The 21,691-nt window shown below is 42.7% G+C and overlaps 1 protein-coding gene across 2 annotated transcripts in view; it reads left to right on the top strand.

Annotated features, from left to right (window-relative positions):
- IMMP2L (inner mitochondrial membrane peptidase subunit 2) overlaps positions 1-21,691 on the top strand; it is a 946,737-nt gene that overhangs the window by 36,592 nt on the left and 888,454 nt on the right. For both annotated transcript variants that reach the window (XM_025208916.1, XM_006015959.3), the window contains exon 3: positions 16,269-16,372. In XM_025208916.1, coding sequence (XP_025064701.1) covers positions 16,269-16,372 — 104 coding nt within the window. The remainder of the gene's footprint in view (positions 1-16,268; positions 16,373-21,691) is intronic.

Genomic DNA, 21,691 nt, shown 5'->3' on the forward strand with positions numbered 1-21,691 from the left:
GGGCGCCCCAGGGGGACAGGTGCTGGTACTGGCTGTGCAGCCCCCATCCGGGTCTGGCAGGTGCGCAGCAGGTCAAAGTCAGGCAGCAGCCCCCACTGCCAGACTGCTGCAGTGGGTAGAGGGTGCAGGGAACTCTCAGGGCTGCTACAGCAGTTCAGCTGGCATAAGGGGTAGTGTCCCCAGGTACCAATTGGCTGGGCCCCAGGAGCTCCTGAGAGTGAGTAGCCCTGAGCTACTTGCCAGGGCAGCTTTTTATACTGCTGGGGCCAGGACAGGGCAGCTTTTTATACTGCTAGGGACAGCACAGGTGCTAGCCCTGGGCTCTAGCTCCCCCTGGCTGCAGATCCGGGAGGATCCAGGCAGGATTATTTTGCCCCAAGTGGCACAATTTGCTCCACAACAAAGCGCATGTCGAGCGCGTGCGCTGAGGCAAAAAACCCCAGCTCAAATTTGCACTGCTTCTGTTTGAGCTGCTGCACGCGCATGTGCTTGCATGTGTGGATGCACCGTATAAGTGGTGGCCTGGTATTGCAGTACTTCTTGACTCAGTGCTCATTCCGTCCTGAGGGAGCAACTGCCCATTTCTTAAGGGTCATGCGCACACACAAAAGGTTCCCATCAGCATGTTTGCCCGATGTGGGCCATGTATTTTATAGTCATGCTCAGTGTTGGCTGCATATAATCAAGTTTATAGCTGGTTTCCATTACTCAGCATGCAGTTACTTTTAGCAGCAGTTCAAAGGTAGTGTATTTAATGTGATTTCTTTGTATGCGAATGTAAGATGGGGAGGCTTTCCCATGGTGATTAATGCGGGGAGGGGGGAGGAGAGGAGGCCAGAAGAGGCTTATCTTGTATTTGAGTAAATACAGCATGTTTTAATTGTAATTTAAAGGCATAGTTATTACTAGTCTTTCTTATTGGTTGTGACTGTGAACAGTAACATTTCAGAAAGTAAAACTGGAAAATAGATTTCATGAATTCATGTTAATACTTGTTTTGCCTCTGTAGAAAATGGTACATTTCAACTGTATAACTGGAGTTATACATGATCCTTATGACACACTGGTGCATTAACAGAAATTAGTAGTATATGTTACATACACATATATAGATTTGTTTGCTGTTTAACATTTAAAAGCAAATGAACATTTAAAGACTGCTGAAAATAGCTTATGCTGTCTCCTTTTTCTGTGCTTCTGGGACTTATTTAAATGAAGACAGATTCGGTTTTGTGATTCTCTTGCATAATTATGCTATTTATTTATATCTGGATTGTGTGTTAATATAACCATATTCAAATGAATAACCATATTCAAATGAATATGGTTATAATATTTACTTTGGTCTAACAATGAAATCCAACACCCAGTGAAGGTAAACCCTAGCAAAAATTAAGTGATGTGTTTGCAACCCAATTTCTTAATCTTTTAACTTTCTTAATCTTGAGGGGTAAAAATTATGATTTTTTAATGAATCTTACTGTTTATGGAACATCTGGTATTTTAAAGCCTTCACAAAGTGGGTTTAGAGTACTCACAAATACTGGGCTCAGTCCCTTAAGTTTTTAACCTGCAGCCTTTATTTAGACAATCCTTTCCAGCCTAGAATTTTGGGCCTGGCTGTATTGTACTTTGTACAGGTCCCAGGGTGGCACAGCCTCATCTTTCTGTTTGCTTTAATACAGGTAGATGTTGTATTTAACCTGAATATGGTTCCAAGTTATGTTGGATAAAGTGGTTACTGAGGTTTCCTAGCTATTCTCTTGATTAGAGAATTCTAAAATGCAGTGAGTGCTCTCTGACCTTGCTGTATTGTTGGCCTGCCCATGAGTTCTCTCCTCTACTCCTGGAGTGAAACAGGTAGTGTTGAAGCAGCTATGAAAAGGTGCATTGCTCTAGGATTCACTATGGATCAGGAAGTCTTAACTGCCCAAAATAAGGTGGCTCTGTACATAGAGGTGGATTAAGTCCTGATGATTGTCCTATTTCATCCTGAGGTTGGTAGTACAAGAGTTCAGGAAGAATAGCTTAGTAGCACATAATTCTCAGTTCATTTCAGCAGTGTTTCTTGGAATATCTTGGAGATCAGCAATATAATTAATCAGCTGCTAAAGCAGAGATGTGATCTAAAAAGAGGCTGGGATAGAAGGAGTGGGAAAGCCACCTTATTCATTTTTCTGCAGGATTGATAATGTGAAAAAATGAATCAGTCTCCATTTCTTTCCCACAGCTTTCAGGAAGGAGACATTCCAAATATATCATACACCATGTAGAAGGAAAATGTGAAAGAAGAGACCTTTAAACAGGGTTTGGAATAACATCTAAGAGAAATACTTGGGTTTCTTTTCTGTTTTAACCAGTTGGGTTAGGAAAGTTGGCTTGCAATTCATTGTTTCTCCACCTAGCAACACTCTTCATACCCATCCCCTTTTTCTCCCCAGTCTGTCTTGTTGATGTAGTATTAGTCTGCTATTGTACGGAGAGAAAAAAAATTACCTTACTTTTTTTTCCAGGTCACTGAGCGTAGGTACCTGAAGATAAAAAAAACAACAAAAAAACCCAACAAAAACAAAGACCCTATTGCTAGAATACCCTCCCATATAATTCTGAAATAATGTTTCGGTTCCAACTTTGAAGGAGATGCTTACCTAACAACCCACATTGCATTGTGTTTTGTAAACCTAAACTTAAAGCTAAGTCTAATGGAAGACAAACTTGAACTTTAATTCTATTTAACATGTGTAGCAGGCTTACCTTTTTGGAGCTTATGTTGAGTCCCAGGATCTAGGGTGTGCTGTTTGATTGGTGGAGCCCACCCACCAATCCGGAGACAGCACAAAGGAAGCAATGCCCCGCCCTTTTCCAAAGGGAGGGGGCAAGGAGCAGCTGGACCTGAATCGGAACTGTGCCAGCCAAGTCAGGAGAACTTCAGGGGTGTAGCCTCTGAAGAATATAAAAGGGGAGCGTGCTCGGCACGTTGGGGAGAGACGATGAGGGACAGTGAGGAGAGAGAGGAGCTCCAGAGACAGCTGTCCTGAGGACCCTGCTTGAGCTTCAGCGGTGTGCGAATTGGCACATGGGGATCAGGCTCTCGGAGCCACTTGAGGTGGCTTGAGCCTGCGAACCTGGCAAGCGGCTGGGCAGTTGGTGTGCAAATCAGCACGTGGAGAGCTGGCCCTGGGAGCAGCTTGAGGCTGCTCAGGCCCCACACGGTGTGCAGATTGGCACACAGAGAATCAGCCCTGAGAGCAGCTCGCAGCTGCTCAGGCCTCACCTGGTGTGTGGGTTGGTGCATGGAGGACCTGCCTGGGAGCAGCTTGCAGCTGCTCCAGTTAACCCTGGCCCTAGTCCGAGTGACCGGGGCCCCACAGTGCAGCTCCGCCTTCAACTAAAAGAGGCTTGGTGCCCAGAGCAGAGCCCGGGAAAGGGAGGACCCCTGGTATGAGACTGGGGAACCAGAGCCTGTAAGGGTTTGGCTCCCGCGGGAGAGAGAGAGCCCCTGGTTGCCCAGTGCGGGGTGCCAGGCCATTGAGGTTAGGCGCAGGCATTGCTGATGAGAGGCTCTCCTGGGATCGGCCTCCAGGGGACGAGCCTTGGCTGCTTCAGAGAGGAAGTGTGAGTTGCTGGGGAAGCAGGTCCCGCAGGGGAGGTGGGCACAGGGCAGGAGGGTATGGCACCTCCACCCTCCAATGCAGGAGGGTCGTGTCCACGTCCCAGGGCCCTAAAGGGGAGGGACTCCAAGGAAACCCCTCGGAGAGGTACTGAGTGCACTCCCTATTTTGGGTGATTGTTGTTGTGTCAAGGTCTATATAGCTATGAGTTAAGGAAGCTTATATGGTTTATATGTTCTCAATGTGTTAATATGAATATTTGTATTGTTATTTGGTAGGTCTAGGAAATATTATTAACTTATTTGGATTATAAAAGTTGAGTCCCCATATGTGTTTATCGTGTTGTAATCTTGACTATCTTGTTCAAAGTATTAATTATTATATATGTTGTAAGTTATATGGTTTATGTGAATTGTGGGATATTATATGTAGTGATATATGGTAAGCTTTATTGTAAATATTTAATGTTTTATCTTAAGTATTTATTATAATAATAAATTGTATATAGTTAAGCACTCGGTCTTGTTCTGGCTCTGTACAGAAGGGAGGGAACTGTTTTAGTAGCCGGCCTCTCCATCAGCACCCTGCCTGACCCCCACCACTGTCATTGGAGGACAAGGCACACCCCTCTGCGTGTACCCGGGCTACACATGCATCCCACACTATTTGTCTCGACACTCTCCAAAAAATTACAACCATAGCTAATTCTCAACATCTTGTTAAACAGTATTCCAAGTATATTTTTTGTGTGGAGGCTTGTTAGATAAAGACTAAACCAATATTTTTGGCAGATACAACATTTTAAAGAATGCGCCATTTTATCACCTGCTGCATAGCCTGAGGAAAGACAGGTACAAGTCATTGCTCTAGAATGCCGTCTCTATATCTTGCATTCCAGAATGTGATTTATGTTGAATGCATTTGAAAGATATAGAAAATGAGGGAAACTGAAGTTCAGTCAGCATGTGGCCTTATATTCATCACTAGCATGTTTCCATTGGGCATATGATTGTCTCGACTTCAAGCTTTCACTGTATGATCCCCAAAATTTTGATTTGTAATAGACCTTAGAATCCTAGCTGCCTTTTTGTACTCATTATTCTGGTTCATGCTGTGTTTGAAATGAAAAGTTCCGTCAAAAAGCAAGGAGTAGGGTGCTTTTATTTTTAGATCTTTTCCCCTTTTTTCTGCTTTGGACCTACTGTGTGTGTAACGGTACTCTAAAAGATTTTAACACTTTTGACACTCTGGGGAACATGCTACATGGAGGTCCTCAAGAAAACAGATATTTATGATTTATTCCCAATCACTTAGGGTAGACTTCATGCATTTCATTGTTCCATGCTGACTTTTGTATTTTCTCTGCTGAGAACCACCTGGTGTAAACCCTTCTTGTGTGCTGACTCTTCTGTATATGAGTATTCAACACTAACCTATGGGGATCATAATAAACTAACGCAGCATTTAATTTTGGCACACTTTATTGCTTCATTGTCTCTCTTCTTTCAAATTACCTTTTTTTTAAATCCCCACTTGAGGTTTTTGTCTCTTACACTGCAGTCTTGATTGCTCATTTAAAATTTTGTTATTAATAGGGGATTTCAAATGGATTTGTTTATTTACAGCATTGAACATATGTGACACAGAAACAGCTGGTGTGATAATTTAGTAATTTGTGGTTATGGATTTAGTAATTTATGCCTGGAATGTTGGATGTATTCTTATGTTATGGGTCACTGTCATAAATAAATGCACTGTTGTTTTCAGATGTTCATGGCTATTTTCACTGAGTTGTGTTTTCTGTTTGTTAATTATAATAAAGTTTCTTTATTTGGGTTTTTCCTAATGATATGGAAGAAGGAACCCCTAATAGTTAGTGACTGTAAAGATTTGTATATCCAAGATTAGCTGAGTTGAAATGTAGGATTAAACAAAGTGATGTGTTTGCAACTTTATCTACAGGTTCTGCAATAAAGAATTTATTTGTGCTATCATGGGAATGTACTTTTGACAAAATGCACTTGAGGCTGCAAACAGTAGAGTAACATATTTGTGAATATTCTACCCATTATGCCATGTAACAGCAAATGAGGAGTAGGTAATGGTAATGGTGACAGAATAAGCTTTTTCTTTCTTACTGGTACTACCATGACTTTACTTTAGATTAGGCAGACAAGGTTCTTTGGGTGAATCTGATATCTTTTATTAGACCAACTAAATAGTTGGAGAACAATATTTAAGCAAGCTTTTGAGTTCAAAAGTCCTTAGTCAGGCTAAGGAAGTTTCAGCAGTTGGTATGTGCTCTTCCTGGATGGAATGAAAAGTAAAGAAGCCAGGCTGGGCTGGTATGCATACAAGACAGGCAGTCAGTGAAAATGTAGATTGAGGAGTCAATGGGTGAGAGACAGGCGGGGGGTGGGGGGGAAGAGAAGGGGGATGAAAATGGAGAGATACTTGGGGAGTCAGATGTCAGGCAGGTTATAACGTGTCATAAATCCAATGTCTATATTTAGTCCATGATCTTTAGTATCCAGAAGGTTGATGAAGTGGGGTTCATAGGCTCGTCTCTGGGAAGTGTTTTGTAAGTTTCCTTTGAGGATCAGGACTGAGAGATTGGAGAGAGAGTGGTTTTCTTGTGAGAAATGTGCCCCCACCGGTAATTGGGTATTTCTGTCTTTGATGGGTTTCCGGTGTGCGTTCATTCTGGTGCGCAGTTGTTGTTTGGTCTCTCCTATGTATTTTCCATCAGGGCATTTTGTGCATTGGATGAGATATATTACATTTCTGGAGGTGCAGCTGTAAGATCCAGGAATGCTGATGGCTCTGTTGTGGGGTGTAGTAATTGTGGGGGTGGTGGAGACGTGTTGGCAGGTTTTGCGTTCCTTGTCATGGCATAGTCTGGATCCATTTGGTGTGTTCTGGACCTGAGGAAGTTTGCTTCTGGTGATGAGGTTAGCGAGGTTCAGTGCTTGTTTGAAGGCTAGGATGGGTGGCTCTGGGAAGATCTCTTTAAGAATAGGGTCTCTTTCTAGTATGGGTTGCAATTGTTTGAGGATTTTCCATATGGGTTCGAGGGAGGGGTGATGTGTCATAACCAGCAGTGTGTGATTTGTGAGGGGGTTTCTTCTGTACTGCAGCAGTTCTTCATGTGGTATCCAGGTGGCTCTTTCAAATGTGCAATCTATCTCTCTGGAGGAGTGTCCTTGTTTGGTGAAAGCCTTTTTAAGATTGGTGAGGTGGCAATCCCGGGTGTTCTCTTCAGTTAACCAACACTTCCTCCAGACGATGGGAACAGCTATGGGCACCAAAATGGCCCCACAGTATGCCAACCTTTTTATGAGCCACCTGGAAGAGGACTTCCTCAAGAACCGCACTATCAAACCCTTGCTATACTTAATATATATCGATGACATCTTCATCATTTGGACTGAAAACCTGCAATCTCTGATTGAGTTCCATCAGAAATTCAACAGTAACCATCCCTCCATCCAACTTTCTCTAAAATACTCCAGCACCAACATCTCCTTTTTAGACACGATGATCAGTATCCAGAATGATAAAATACAAACCATGTTATACAAGAAACCCACAGACCAACATACATATCTGCACAGAACCAGCAATCACCCTAAACACACCAAAAAAGCTGTGATATACAGCCAACCCCTTCAGATATCACCGAATTTGCACTGAAGAGAACACCCGGAATTGCCACCTCACCAATCTTAAAAGGGCTTTCACCCAACAAAGACACTTCCAGAGAGATAGATCGCATGTTTGAAAGAGCCACCCGGATACCACGTGAAGAACTGCTGCAGTACAGAAGAAACCCCCCCACAACTTGCACACCACTAGTTATGACATATTACCCCTCCCTTTGAACCCGTACAGAAAATCCTCAAACAATTGCAACCCATACTAGAAAGCGACCCTATTCTTAAAGAGATCTTCCCAGAGCCACCCATCCTAGCCTTCAAACAAGCACCGAACCTTGCTAACCTCATCACCAGAAGCAAACGTCCTCAGGTCCAGAACACACCAAATGGATCCAGACCGTGCCATGACAAGAAATGCAAAACCTGCCAACACATCTCCACAACCCCACAATTACTACACCCCACAACAGAGCCATCAACCTACATAGGAGAGACCAAACAACAACTGTGCACCAGAATGAATGTACACCGGAAATCTATCAAAGACAGAAATACCCAATTACCTGTAGGGGCAGATTTCTCACAAGAAAACCACTCTCTTTCCGATCTCTCAGTCCTGATCCTCAAAGGAAACTTACAAAACACTTCCCAGAGACCAGCCTGTGAACTGTACTTCATCAACCTCCTGGATACTAAAAATCATGGACTAAATATAGACATTGGATTTATGCCACATTATAAGCAGCCTGACATCTGACTCCCCAGGTATCTCTCCACTTTCATCCCCCTTCTCTCTCTTCCCCCCTCTCCCCAGCCTGTCTCTTACCCATTGACTCCTCTATCTACATTTTCACTGACTACCTGTCTTGTATGCATACCAGCCCAGCCTCTGGCTTCTTTACTTTTCATTCCACGCAGGAAGAACACACACCAACTGCTGAAACTTCCTTAACCTGATGAAGGGTTTTTGAAACCTAAAGCTTGTTTAAAAATTATTTTCCAACTATTTAAGTTTGTCTAATAAAAGATATCAGATTCACTCAAAGAACCTTGTCTGCCTATGTCCTTAGACCAACACAGCTACAACCTACACCCCTGTTACTGTAGATTATGCATTTATAGCTTGTCCAGGGTATAGGAAAATATTTTATGACCTTTTGCATCCATAATCAGAGAACACCATCAAACAAACCATTATTTATTTATTAAAGGATGATACTCCTTTCTTTTGTCTTATGAAACTTCATGTTCTGTGAGGTTTTCATCAGATGAATGCAGATGTCAGTTTCCATGTCCTTACCGGTAGATTAGTTAGTAACTGCAAATAGCTGAACTAGTTTGATTTCTGCACTATAGTTTCAAATTTAGGATCAGTATGTCCCATTTAAAACTACTGTGTCCTGTTATTATCACAGGAGTTTGAACAAACTAGAGAGAGGATTTTTGGATTTTGTTTTTTTTTTTAAAACAGAGGAGTCTATTCGTTTGACTCATTTCGAGAAGTAGTCAGTGATTGTTGTTTTTGTGGGTAGGGTTTTTTAATTGATGTTTTACTGTGAACAAAAATACTATGATGCCCAAGTTACCTCCAAGTGCAGTTGAAATCATTATTATTTTTTTTAATTTAGGAAAAAAAATCATAGTTTATGCTGTTGGTTTTACAAATAAATGTTTGCTAAAGGATTTGGATTATTGTTTACAGGAGATTGAGTTGTTTGTGTAGAATGAAGCTTGTCTTAAATCCCCTTCCTCAAGAGTTCTGCTACTAAAAAACTATTTAATTGCATTTCAGTGGGTACATCTACACGTGTAATTAAGACATAGCAATAAGCTGCGGTGCAGTTTGCACTGGAGATTATAGCTCTCACACATGCACCTGGGACTGTAGGACTTTGAGCTGGGGTGGAGGAGCCCCAGCTGGCAGAGAGCCTGGGGGTCAGCCTGCCAGCCCAGAGCTGATCTGTCCCAGCTCAGTGTGGTGTAGAGGGGTGGTCTTAGGCATGAGGGTGCTACGGTGCAGGGCTAGCTGACAGGCAGCCACAGCACTGTAGCATCCTCATGCCCCAGCCAGCCCTAGTCATTTTCTACATGTGCATTTCAGCACACGTAACTCCACTGTAGGATAGTACTTGTGCTGGACATGGGAGAGGAGGTCGACATTATATACTAGACTTCCAAAAGGCCTTTGAGTATCCCACAATATCCTCATGGGAAAATTGGAAGTTTGTAGGGTTAACTGCTCGACGGTTCAGTGGGCGGGAAACTGGCTGCAAGGTAGGACCCAGAGAGTTCTTATAAATGGATCTGTGTCATCCTGGTGTGAAGTGGCCAGTGGTGTCTCTCTGTTCTTGGTCCAGTGCTTTTCAACATCTTTAACAATGATTTAGATATGGGGTAGAGAGCTCACTGGCCAATTCGTGGACCATGTCAAGTTATGGGGGAGCGTGGTCATTCCTGCAGATAGGCTGCAGGTGCAGGTAGACCTGGACAGACTGGAGAGGTGGGTGAATCAGAACCAGATGACGTTCAACACAAAGAATTGTAAAGTGCTCCATCTGGGGGCAAATAATCCCCAACATACGTACAGGCTTGGTGGCGACAATTTGACTTGCACTATGAACAAAAGGGACCTAAGCATGAACATCGCATGAACATAAGCCATCAGTGCGATGCTGTAGCAGGGCAAACAATACTTTGGCATGCATCAACTGGTGCATGTCATGTAAAACCAAAGAAGTGATTCTTCCATTGTACTCGGCACTAGTGAGACGGCAGCTGGAGTACTGCATCCAGTGCTGCACTTTAACAAGGATGTGGAAAAATTTAAGAGGGTCCAGAGAAGAGCCACTTGTATGATCAGAGACTTGCAAGGCAGATCATATGAGGAGAGGCTGAGGGACTTGGGCCTCTTCAGCCTAAAGAAGAGAAAGCTAAGAGGGGACTTGGTAGCAGCTTAGCGCTACATCAGGGGAGTACATCAAGGGCTCAGTGAACAGCTGTTGACCAGGGCACCCATGGGGAAGACCAGGAGTAACGGATACAAACTTCTGGAAGACCTCTTCAGGCTCAATTTTAGGAAAAACTCCTTCACAGTCAGGGTGTCTAGATTGTGGAACAAACTCCCTCCAGAGGTGGTGCAGTCACCTACCCTGGACATCTTCAGGAGGAGACTGGACAGTCACCTCGCTGGTGTTACCTGACCCCCAGCAGTCTTTCCTGCCTAGTGCAGGGGGGCTGGACCTGATGATCTTGCGAGGTCTGTTCCAGCCCCTAACAATCTATGAATCTACTAACTACAGCAGAGCTAATTAATTTACTGTGCCCTAATATGGGCACACATGTACATGGTGATGCTTTACTGCAGAGTTAACTAGCTCCACAGTAGAGCACATGTGTAGATGCACCCTATAAGACTTCATTTTCAACATATTCAGATGATTTTGTGGAAAGAAGAAAAAGCAGGTTATTATAAATTTCCATACACCCCTCCAATGTTCTCTGAATACATAGCTGTGTACTCACTTTTGACATTAAAATAAATTTATAGCATTTTTAGTATTATTTTGCTGACATTCACACATGGTATAATACTTAAAATGCTGTGTGATAGTGACATCATGCAGCTTTCTAATACTTAAAAAGTATAGAATGTTGTTATTCTACTCATTAGAGGAGTGAAAAGCAAGCAGTAGATTATAAATTGTATAGGTGAGTTTACTTTCCTACAGCTTGGTAACTCTTGGAAAAAGGAGACTATTCATTTACTTCAGGCTTTTTGGTATTCTCAGCTTTATGAATATTCATGTAAATATGAAAGCTGGATGGGAATATCTTTGCTTTTGAACAATCAGGTATGAAATGCATATACTTTGGAGCTACAGGTTCAAATTCCTGCTATGTTGACTATATTTTCCAGCTTGTTGAAGTAAAAAAGTCCAGTACCTGGCCATTTTACTTTGATAAATTTTTAGATGAGACTACTAAAAATGAGACCTTGTCCTTTTTATGTACAAATGAAAGACTGCATGCTAATTTTAATCTGGTTAGGATTTTTGTGTTGGTGTCTGTATTAATTTATTCTCTTTTCCTTCACTGGTACATACTAGTTATTTGTTTTTGTCCACCCCAAAGATGATTGCACTTCAGTAGCATGAATATGGTTTACAAATCACTTGGCAATTGTAGCATGTTGAGGTCCCAGGGGCAGCTGTGATGCTCCATGGTGGCCCCGCAACTTGTTCTCTGCTCTGCCTGTAGGGTACCCTTCCCTCCTTCTCTTCTGCTACTCCTTGATGTGCTTATTGTATAGAAAGGGAAGCTGTCCACTAAGTCTGCACTGCTGGTCTCGATCCTGCTGTTTGGGCACTCAGCCTGTCCATTCCTTTGGGGCACCTCTACGTTTCAAGGGCTCACTGCGTGGCTCCGTCCTAGAGTGACCACCTTCTCCATATAGGAAGGCAGGACACATGCCCACCTCTCCTCTGCTGACGGTATGGCTGGAGCAGAGCCAGGCAGAGCAGGGGATGGATGCAGGCTGCTTGCTGTGGGCTTGGGGCACCCCACCCTGTGGTCCTGCCCCTGAGAGCCCTGTGTTGGCCCTGTACTCCCTGCCCACCTGGCAGGAGCAGGGGGCACAACTCCACACTACTGCTGCCCCTGCTGCTGCCAGGTGGGCAGGGAGCACCTCACCATGGAAATGTGTCCAGTGTGGTGCTCCCAGGGAGAGGGCAGCACGGTGGAGAGTACTAAGGCTGCGGCAGGTAGCCTGCATCCATCCCCACCCCATGCACAAATCTGGGGGGGTGGGGCATGTGTTTCCCTGGAATGTGTTGGTGTCCCAGGGGTGGCTGTGATGCCTCCTGGTGGCTCCGCGACTGTGCCCTGCTCTGCCCCTAGGGTGCCCTCCTGTCTCTTCTGCCACACCTTGATGGAAATATAAATGAATAGGGAGGCTGCCCATGGAATTTGCATAGCTCCAGTTCCACTGAACTCCCACTAGGGTCCCTGACACCCGAGTAGTCCTCACTGATCTCCGGCCCCTGTAGTCAACTGTGTCCAGCAGGGCACCCAAAGCATTAAGGGCTAATTGTGTGGCTCCAAATCCTTCCCTTTACCATGCCCCATGCCTCATGGGTGTTACATGGATGTTGTTCCCTCTGTGGGGCTTCAGCATTCTTGGCCTCTGTCCCTTTAATCTTGATGGACTCCTTTGTCCAGCTCTTGGCCCTGAGTTCTCCAGACTCATGCTCTGCCCAACTCTGGGCTCAGCACCTGATCTGCCTTGAGTCTACCCCCAGCAGGGCTCAGGGTGATAATGTCCCCCTAGGGTACTAACGGGACCTGTAAAGACTGCCCCTCACAGTTCCAACCAGTATGAACTGTAACCAAAACATAAGCCTCCTTACTAAAACTCCCTTCTGGGCCCATCAACATCAACAAAAGGAAAAACAGCACACTGCCCCTTTAAGAAGGAAAGCCTTCCCCAACCTTGGCATAGTCAAACAAACTCTTGGGACAGCATTTAATAGGTATCACCGTAACCCCTTAGTCCTGGGTTGTATCCTTGTAAACTCTCTGAGTCTCACTGGTAATCCCCAAGGCAGCTCAGCAGTCCAGTTTACAGGACTAGACTGCCTTGCTTAGGCTCTGGTCAGGGTCTGTATGCCCAGAGCCCTTCCCCTCTCTGGTTAGGTTACTCTATGGGGTTGTCTGCAGGTGCCCCTTGCTCTGATTCACTGCCTGGTTTCCATGGTAGCTCGCCTGTGGCGGTGTCTAGTCTCCCTTGCAGGGCTCCAGCCTGCAGTCCTATTGTGTGTGTTTACATGTGCATTTACGCTGGCTTAAATTTACTGTGCAGTAAGGCTCTGTGTTTGCTGTCTTAGCCTGGCAGGTGGAAGGGAGGGAAGGGGTGTTATATGGAGAGAGGGCAGTCTCCTGGGGTGGCCAGCCCTGACCTGTGTCCTGGGATGTTGTCAGCTGTCTCCAGGCAGACAGGAGAGCCTGCATACACTGAGGCCCCCTGGCTGCGTGCCACTGGCAGCACAGGAGTGTCTGCAGAGCATCCAGGCAGGCCCTCTAATGCTTGTATAGTGCTCTACTGGTAGGGTTTCCAGCTTCACAAACTAAACGGCTAAATATCCACTGAATTATTCAAACACTTGCATGCACCCTGAGACGTATTCAAGTACCCCTATTTCTCATGGTCAACATAGATATTCCCAGTGTGGTTAGGGGAATACATCTCCAGAACTAATAATGAATGTTTTATTAAATTTATGGGAGAGCAAGGTCCATATAGTCTTAAATTTCAGGATATTTATCAAATGGTCTCTAAAATGTTTTCTGTTACTGATCAAGATCTGTCATATTTACTTGAATCCAAGGTGAGGTTTTCTTCCCAATAACAATGGGAAATTTTTACTAGACCAGGGCAGGCAGCTGCTTAGCTCTGGCTTCAGCCACCAGCTGAAGCTGGAGCTGAGCTGCTTCCTGCCTCAGGCCAGGATGGTTCATTTGACAGGGGATGTAGCTCACAGCTGGAAGAGCAAGGTGAGACCACACATGCAGCTTTCCGCTCCCCTGCCCCCCATCTGCTTCCTCATCCCTACTTACTGTTCCAGCTCCAGCCCTGATTTGACCTGGCCAGGAGCTGTCACCACTTGTCCCTGGTTGAGTTGGGCTGGGAATGGATTGGGGGCTGCCACTGCTGCTAGCTGCCCCAGAGGAGCAGAGCTGCAGCAGAAGGCAAGTGTAAGGGATGTGGGGAAGGGTGGCATAGAATAGGGAGGTAAACACAGGCATGGGGGCAAGGAGTGGGGGGCAGGAGCAGGAGGCAGGCAGAGGCATGGAGGGGTACATGGCAGAGGTCAGGCAGCAGGAGGGCAGAAACGGGATGCAAGTGGCAGGAGGGACAGGCACAGGGAGGCAAGAGGCTGGGAGGGCAGTCAGGGAGGGCAAAGGGCAGGTAGTCACAGGTCTGGTCCCTTGTCTCCCTGCTGCTGCTTTCCCTGCCACAGCATTTGGGAGGATGAATTTAAGACTGCCTTCCACTAATTAGATTCTATACATGGAAGATTATATAACACTTGAACGTGAAAGTATGGAACAAGAAATCATTCACAGCCTGGATTATGTTAAACAGTTTCCATGGGGACTAACTTTCTTATCCCACTGCCTGGACTAGCTGTTAACTTGAATGTTTCTCAAGGTGTTAACTGACTTGCAGCAATTTCTGGCAGATGAAAGAACAAGAAGCAATGGTCTTAAGTTGCTGCAAGGGAAGTTTAGGTTAGATATTAGGAAAAGCTTTCTCACTAGGAGGGTAGTAAAACATTGGAACAGGTTGCCCAGAGAGGTTGTGGAATCTCCATCCTTGGAGGTTTTTGAGACCCGGCTGGACAAAGCCTTGGTTGGGATGATATAGCTGAGGGTGGTCCTGCTTTGAGCAGGGGGTTGGACTAGATGACCTCCTGCCTTCCAATCCTAATTTTTTATGATTCTGTGTACAGACATTCACTCTTCCAGGAAAAGGTCTCCTGGGAGTGATTTAACCCTGGTTGTTCCCAGATTATTTTTCTCCTGGAGCGGCCATTTTTGCCCTGAGAGAAAAAAAGCCTGAATACCTGTACAGTTATGATTTCTCCTGGGAGACAGCAGCATGTTCACCTCAACTAACCCAACCAAACCCATTTTTACCTGTCTTAGAAGTGTCCTCTTTCCCCCTCGCCCTTCCCTTTGTGCATTCATAGTGTCAGATGAAGTAGGCTATTTCTCATGCCTCTATGAACCAGTTAGTCTCTGAGGTGCCACCTTACTCTATATTCTCCATTAACAAATAAGAGTTTGCACAGTTTTAAACTCTCGAGAGGCACTGGTTCTATGAGACTGATGCCTGCCTCACTGAATGTGCCACCTAACTCTAAATCTTTCAAAGAGACTGTGTTAGTAGATCTCAGTAAAGACTTCAGAAGTAGTGCATGAAACAGACTCTGGAACAGCTCTGTAAGAATTGTGACCATTCTGCATTTCAAGCTGTGGTCTGCATTGTAAATAACCTAATGAAAAGTGTGTGTCTATGTATTGAGCTAACTCATACAAAACCCAAAAAAGTCATGTTGAAATTCTGTTTTTACTCATCTTCCCTTGCCTGCTTGCCAAAAACAAAATGATTGCATGGTATGATATTTTGGCCTTTACAAAATCTACATGTCAGGCACATTGCACCCTGCCCTTCCCCCTCCCTTTTCTCCCTAAAAGTAGAAGCTTACAGTCCTCTATTGAGGTGTGGCATGTGAGTCCTGTTTAACTGACTGGCAAGTTGCTTTGAAAGCTCATGCTTCTTAACCTCTTTTGGAAAGTATGTACCTAGTTTATTAATGGTGATTTATTGTCTTAATACATTTTATTTTGATAGGAGAGTATTTAGAACAGCTGCTTTTATTTTTATGCTGGAGCTAGGATACTTGTTTTTCTTCTGGTAAGTAATAGGAATAGAGATTCTTATGCTTTTTGGACAAGTTTGTTTTAAGCACAAATTCACTGGAATTGTAGTAGCTCATGTTGTAGTGTACTGAGAAATTTTCATTGTATTTGACTCTTAATGGGTGCATCTACACGTAAATCCGAGTGCTAAAGTAAGTACTAAGTGACTGTGCGCTAACTGCCAGCGCACGGGTCATTTCTGACCCTACGGAACTGTGCAGTAGTGTCGACATCACAGGTTGTACTTGCCCACTCTGTGTCGCTGTAGCTTATCATTACGGCGATGTAGTGTGTAGACGCGCCCAATAAGTAATGTTTCAGTAGCCATCAACAATCAATATAAATAGTTTCCATTGAACACCCTCTTCTGAGTAGATCAGATCCTGACTGAATTTCCATTAGCTTTAACAGCACCAGGATTTGACCCACGTATACAATGAGAGAGAAGATAAAAGGAATAAGGGAAATATTGAGTTTATTACTTTTAACATAAAGCTGTACTTTCTTTCTGTCTTTGTAGCCTTCCTTGAATCCAGGTGGAGGACAAGTTTCTGATGTGGTGCTTTTAAACCACTGGAGTATTAGGAATTATGAAGTACAACGTGGAGATATTGTGTCTTTGGTGTAAGTAATTTCAAATACATTTCAATACATACATATGTAAAGCTCAAGCCATCAGCTTTATAAGTTTCGTCTCTAAAGTGCTAATATATTTTTGGATGTAGGCAAAGAAACTAGACAGAAAATTGATAGGATGAGTCACAAATGCATTACTGTCAATTGGCAATATAAAGATCTTCAAAGGGTTCATTATCATGTGTTTGCTTGAAGGGAGCATAATGCCAAGTATTATGTGGTATTATGTAGATATTTATAAGAACTGCCATGAAAGCAGACATTTGAGGTAAGGTGTTTTGGCTTTATAGCTAAATTAAAATGATCAGTTGAACTATAATTATGGATCTATAGTAGAGTGGGAAAAATACATGGCTTAATGTAGCATTTGAAGAGAGAATCTTATTAAATCATGTAGTTTTGTGCACATATTTAATTCAGTGAGGAAAACACTTTGTTTTCTTACCATTTAACATTTCACACACTTTTTTTTCTGAAGAAGTTCGACTATCACATTAAGTTAAAATAAGATCACCAAAAAATCATACTTTAAGAACATGTTTGTCAGGGGAAAAAACATTTTGTGTATTGCAGTAGGGAGGCTTATCTATCAAGCCAAAAGGTGGCGCTGTTTCTCTGTTGAATATATTTAAAAGCATTAGAGGACAAAAACTCCATTTTGGTCTTAATCTGATGTAGAAATGGAATGTCAAAGTGTGCATAACTGACATAATGATATACTACATACTTATAGTACATTCTTGGATGGCTTAAGCTTAAGATTTTTAGTTTTGTAAGTATAATGCATAGTATGTAGATTGCAACAGAACTTGTCTTTGAAAGCTAATTTCTTCTGGACCCTTCTTCATTAGACAGTTTTCACAATGGACCTACTTGTTATGCCTACCTTGCCACTGAGGTGGCAATTAATATAAAATTTTTACTACCTACTGTGGAAGCAAATGTAAAAATCTGCTTTATGGCTTAGAATCTTTTGGAAACTTTTATTTTTCTAATTCTTTCTGCGCAATTGCATTTTTTGGCAAATGGGGCATTTGTAAATGTTCTGACTAAAGTAGTATGTTAGTATTAGTATATAGGTCACCTTATATTCTTCCAAATCCATGCTCCAATGATGGACTGGTGAGAGTGAGTGCGTGCACTTCTACCCAAGTCATGATCTTTAAAAGAGAGTAGATCTGGTCAGTAATTATTGGATAAAATAAAATGCCAGAGAGTTTTGGCTGGGCTCAAGGTAGAAAGAATGGTTATATATTCATGCTTTTGAAGGTTTTCTGATAACATTTTACCCATCTGCATAGATTACTTGCATTTTGCTAGAGTTCTGTTTTTGAAACTTTCAGCTTTCTAGATGCTGATTGTCCTCTTGTCTTGTTTGCCCTTTTTTGTCTTATGTTTGACAAGATGGCTTCTGCACTTGGCCAGTGATGAAGAGGATATTCAGTCATGCAGGAGAGGTTGCATAATAGCCTCATAGATGGAGTGACCATACATTCTGGGCTTCTGTAATCTTGTCTTGGCCAGTTGGTCAAAAGTCCCAGAGTGGAGTCCAGCAGGGACATGAAGTGGCATGGTGTACCAGGCAGGCCACCCTGCTCCAGTCTGCCTGCCTTGCTCCTGCCCAGCAGCAGCAGTGCCCGCCTGCTTGCCTACCTGGTGCTGTTCAACCATCTGAAACCAGACTATGGAAGCCAGGAGTGCCTCGGTTTGCCTAAGACATATAGTCATTCTACTCATAGAGCTGTGCCAATGTTGTCCCTTAATATCTTAGGAAGGGTAGTGAATACTCAGGCTAGTGTATTCAGAAGTCACTCTGAACACAAGTAAAGAGGTCAGCATTAAAAAGAAATTCCTTGTTCTCTTTGAATATTAAAGGATAAATTTTCAAGTCAATTCTGACGTTGAAGTACTTTATGATAGAGTTGTTAAAAATGAAATTAAAATTGTATGGTGAAGCCAAGCCTTCCTCCAGCTTCCCTCCAAACACTGGAGAATTTTAGATCCATATTTTGCGACCTGGGCCAATATAAAATGATAAATTTTGAAGGCTGAATATTTCACTATCATAAGCCTTACCAAAGTTAGCATCCATACAGAAAGAAAAAGAAAATAGCGTAGACATATTAGTCATCATGAGACTAAACTTCTGGTGAGTGAAGCTTTTACTGAATAAACAATATAATTTCTTTTTTCTGTTCATCTTGATTGCGCATATATGGTTTATATGAATAAGTGGTCAGTACATATGCTGCGAGTATGTGTTTCTGTTCTTGCACTGAATGTTTGCTAGTTACAAGCATCTCTGTATTTAATATAAAACTCAGCTTGACTCAGACATGCAGTTATGCATTGCTATAAAATCTTGCAAAATGAGTTACTGCTTGTACACCAAGGTGATATACTGTATCTAGTTTCAGATTAAAGTTGTCATACTGAGAATGACATTAATCCATAAAATTATAAATTGATACACAACCAAATTCTGCCATGGGCTTCAATGCTAGCAGTCTGAGCAATAGAGGGAATAATTTCATAGCAGATCCTTGTGCAGTTAGGAGGTTTGCAGACCCTGAAAACTTTTATCTTGGGTTTGGAAAACCTGTTTTGAGTTAATTTCCCCCATCTCTCCCTACCACCTTTAAGATAATGGAGTTAAAAGAATACTATTTTACATATCAAAGAAAAACCCATTCAGTCTTTGTTGATGAATGTGGGACCATGATATTCCCTGCTGTCTTTTAAAATACATCCTGAATCCAATACCAGTTCAGCCAAACTTTTGAATCTGTAGTGTTTCAATAATAGCATTTTGGACTTTCTGAATTTAGACTGAACTTGAACATTACTTTAATAATACGAGTTCTAATGTCAACAGAGTTCTGATAATATGAATAGAAGCTAGCGTGATATAGCCACCATTCTGTCATGATGCTTCCTTTGCATCTTTTAACTATATTTTCAATTATGTGAAAATATAAGGGGTTTTTGTTTCATTTTTAAGAAATAATTGTGCGGTTGGTTATAAGCAAACATAATTATTGGAGTGGGATCAGCTGGGCCAGGATATGTCCTGGCAATGTTGCACCACTTCACTGGCAATCTACAGATATCACTTGGGGCCATTGTCCCTCAGGATTGGATCCCTGCTGTTTCTGTGGCTTTGGGGTCCCATTCTGTGAGGAAACTGATTCTCGGTGTCACATCTAGTGTTGGGGTGCTGCGGTGACATGCATGTGCTATGGAAATCCCTTGCAGAGGGATTTCTGGCATGTGCATGTGCATGTGCAAGTGTGGAGGGGGAAACCCCTATGGGCGAATCCCCCCCAGTATGTTATCTCTTTGCAGATATGTGTCCTGGGAATCCTTCTTCAGGACTAGACCACTGAAGCTTCAGGAGCTCTCATCCAGGGTGGCTGGAGATCATGGACAGTCTTGGGCTGTCTGTGCTCTTGCTTCATAAGCAAACGGATACCTGCTATGAGAAAGTGGCACAAACTAGTACTGCAGTTACTTGTGGCCACAGTTTTGAGCATTTGTGGTGCAACAAGGGGCAAGAATGTGTTTCTGAGAGTTTTGTACTGCCATAAAAAATTTTATGGTGGCACAAGGGTGACATCTGTTTGCAGCTGTTAACTTCAATGCTTAAAATCTAAGACCTTCAGCAGAAATATGAGAGAGAAAGAAAGAGAGAGAGAGAGAGAGAAAAGTGATATTTATTAATGCCAAAATAGGTCTTGATCCTACAATAGATATTGTAATAAAATCAACTGAGTAGAACTCAAAAGCTCTGTGAAACTATACTTACTTCACCCAGAGATGTGCTTGCAACAGATGCGATATATCCCAGCTAGTTTTAATCTAGTTAGTTTGAGTATCAACAGCAGTGCAGCTCTGGCAGAGAGGCTGTATGAGCCCATCCTGCACCCTTGGTATGTTTAGCCAGCCAAGTGTTGTACAATCCCATATTCTGACTGTATTAAATACATACTATTATGTATTGCAGAACAGTGGCCTATTTTCTCATGATTCCTATTGGTACTTCAGAGCTATACAGTGTAATGAAAGGTATCGTGCAGTTTTGTTTAGAAAGATATCTCCAAAGCATGATTTATAAGTTTAACATTTACTTTACTTGTCTTTACTGAAAACCTCTGCTAATGTGAAAATGCTGTCTCCTCTCCCACACACTTCCAAAGCTACTACTATTTTATTTCAGTCTTTTTAAAAAAGTGGCTGAAATATAGTTTTGAAATCTTCCCGAATGTGTTCCCTTAGAATGAGGTTTTATATGGCTATGGAAGAAAAGCAAAGCATTGACATTATTTTGGAGTGACTAATCTTGACACTATACTATTGTATGTACCCAAATCTAACACACACTTTTTCTCATTGAATGCGGGTGGAGAGAAAGTCCCTTGTCTTGGATTTGAGTACAAGGTAGTGAGGCAACAGGCTCCATTTCTGGCTCTGGAATTTGGGTAAATGGTATTTTGAGTAATGCTCAGACTTGTATATTTAACATATATGAATATAGCACAGTAGCAGATTATTTTACTTTATTCAGTTCACCAGGAACAGTTGGCTAAGGAACAGTTTAGACTGATATAGATTAAAAAATAATACTGCTTGCTTCCGAATACTAAACTTAAAATTAATTTTCAAAATGTTGTGTTTATTCTTTGCACATCAAAAGTCACACACTTCTTATACTGGATTGCTAGCTGTGGTAAAAACCACAAACCTCCACATGCAAATGCAATATTTAAAAAAAAGAGGGCACACTTGAATTCTAACTGAGCAATTCTTAGGCCAATGGTGTTGTTGCACTTAATTTTAATTAAGGGGTGACACAGACAGATTAACTGATTGTTGAGGCTATTCTGGCCTCAGATCCAAAATATATTAAACATGTAAGAAATACCAAACAAAATCAAACAGTTTACAAAGGAAGACCTTATGTAGGCCTTTCACATGATACAGTGATTTGGCTGGTGAGGCATTTTCACAGTACCAGGGGAGGATGGAGTGGTGCAATCAGCAGCTGGGTATTGCTTGCTTCTCTGGCTTTCCAGGCTTCCCTAGCTTGTCAGGCTGGCTTCCTAAGTGTTAAGCTTCTTCTATAGCTATTTATACCTTCTAAACTTTTTTCCCCCTCTTCTTCCAGTTGATTGACAAGCCTTCACATATGTATGGTGATGTCACAGGTTCTCGCCAATCACCCCCTTACAGCAATTATCTCGCCAATCACTTCCTTGCAGCAACTATCACCCTGTTACTTTGTTACCCAAATTCTGTCTTTCAACTTTC

The sequence above is a fragment of the Alligator sinensis genome, unplaced genomic scaffold (assembly GCF_000455745.1).
Source record: "Alligator sinensis unplaced genomic scaffold, ASM45574v1 scaffold297_1, whole genome shotgun sequence".
NCBI lineage: Eukaryota > Metazoa > Chordata > Crocodylia > Alligatoridae > Alligator > Alligator sinensis.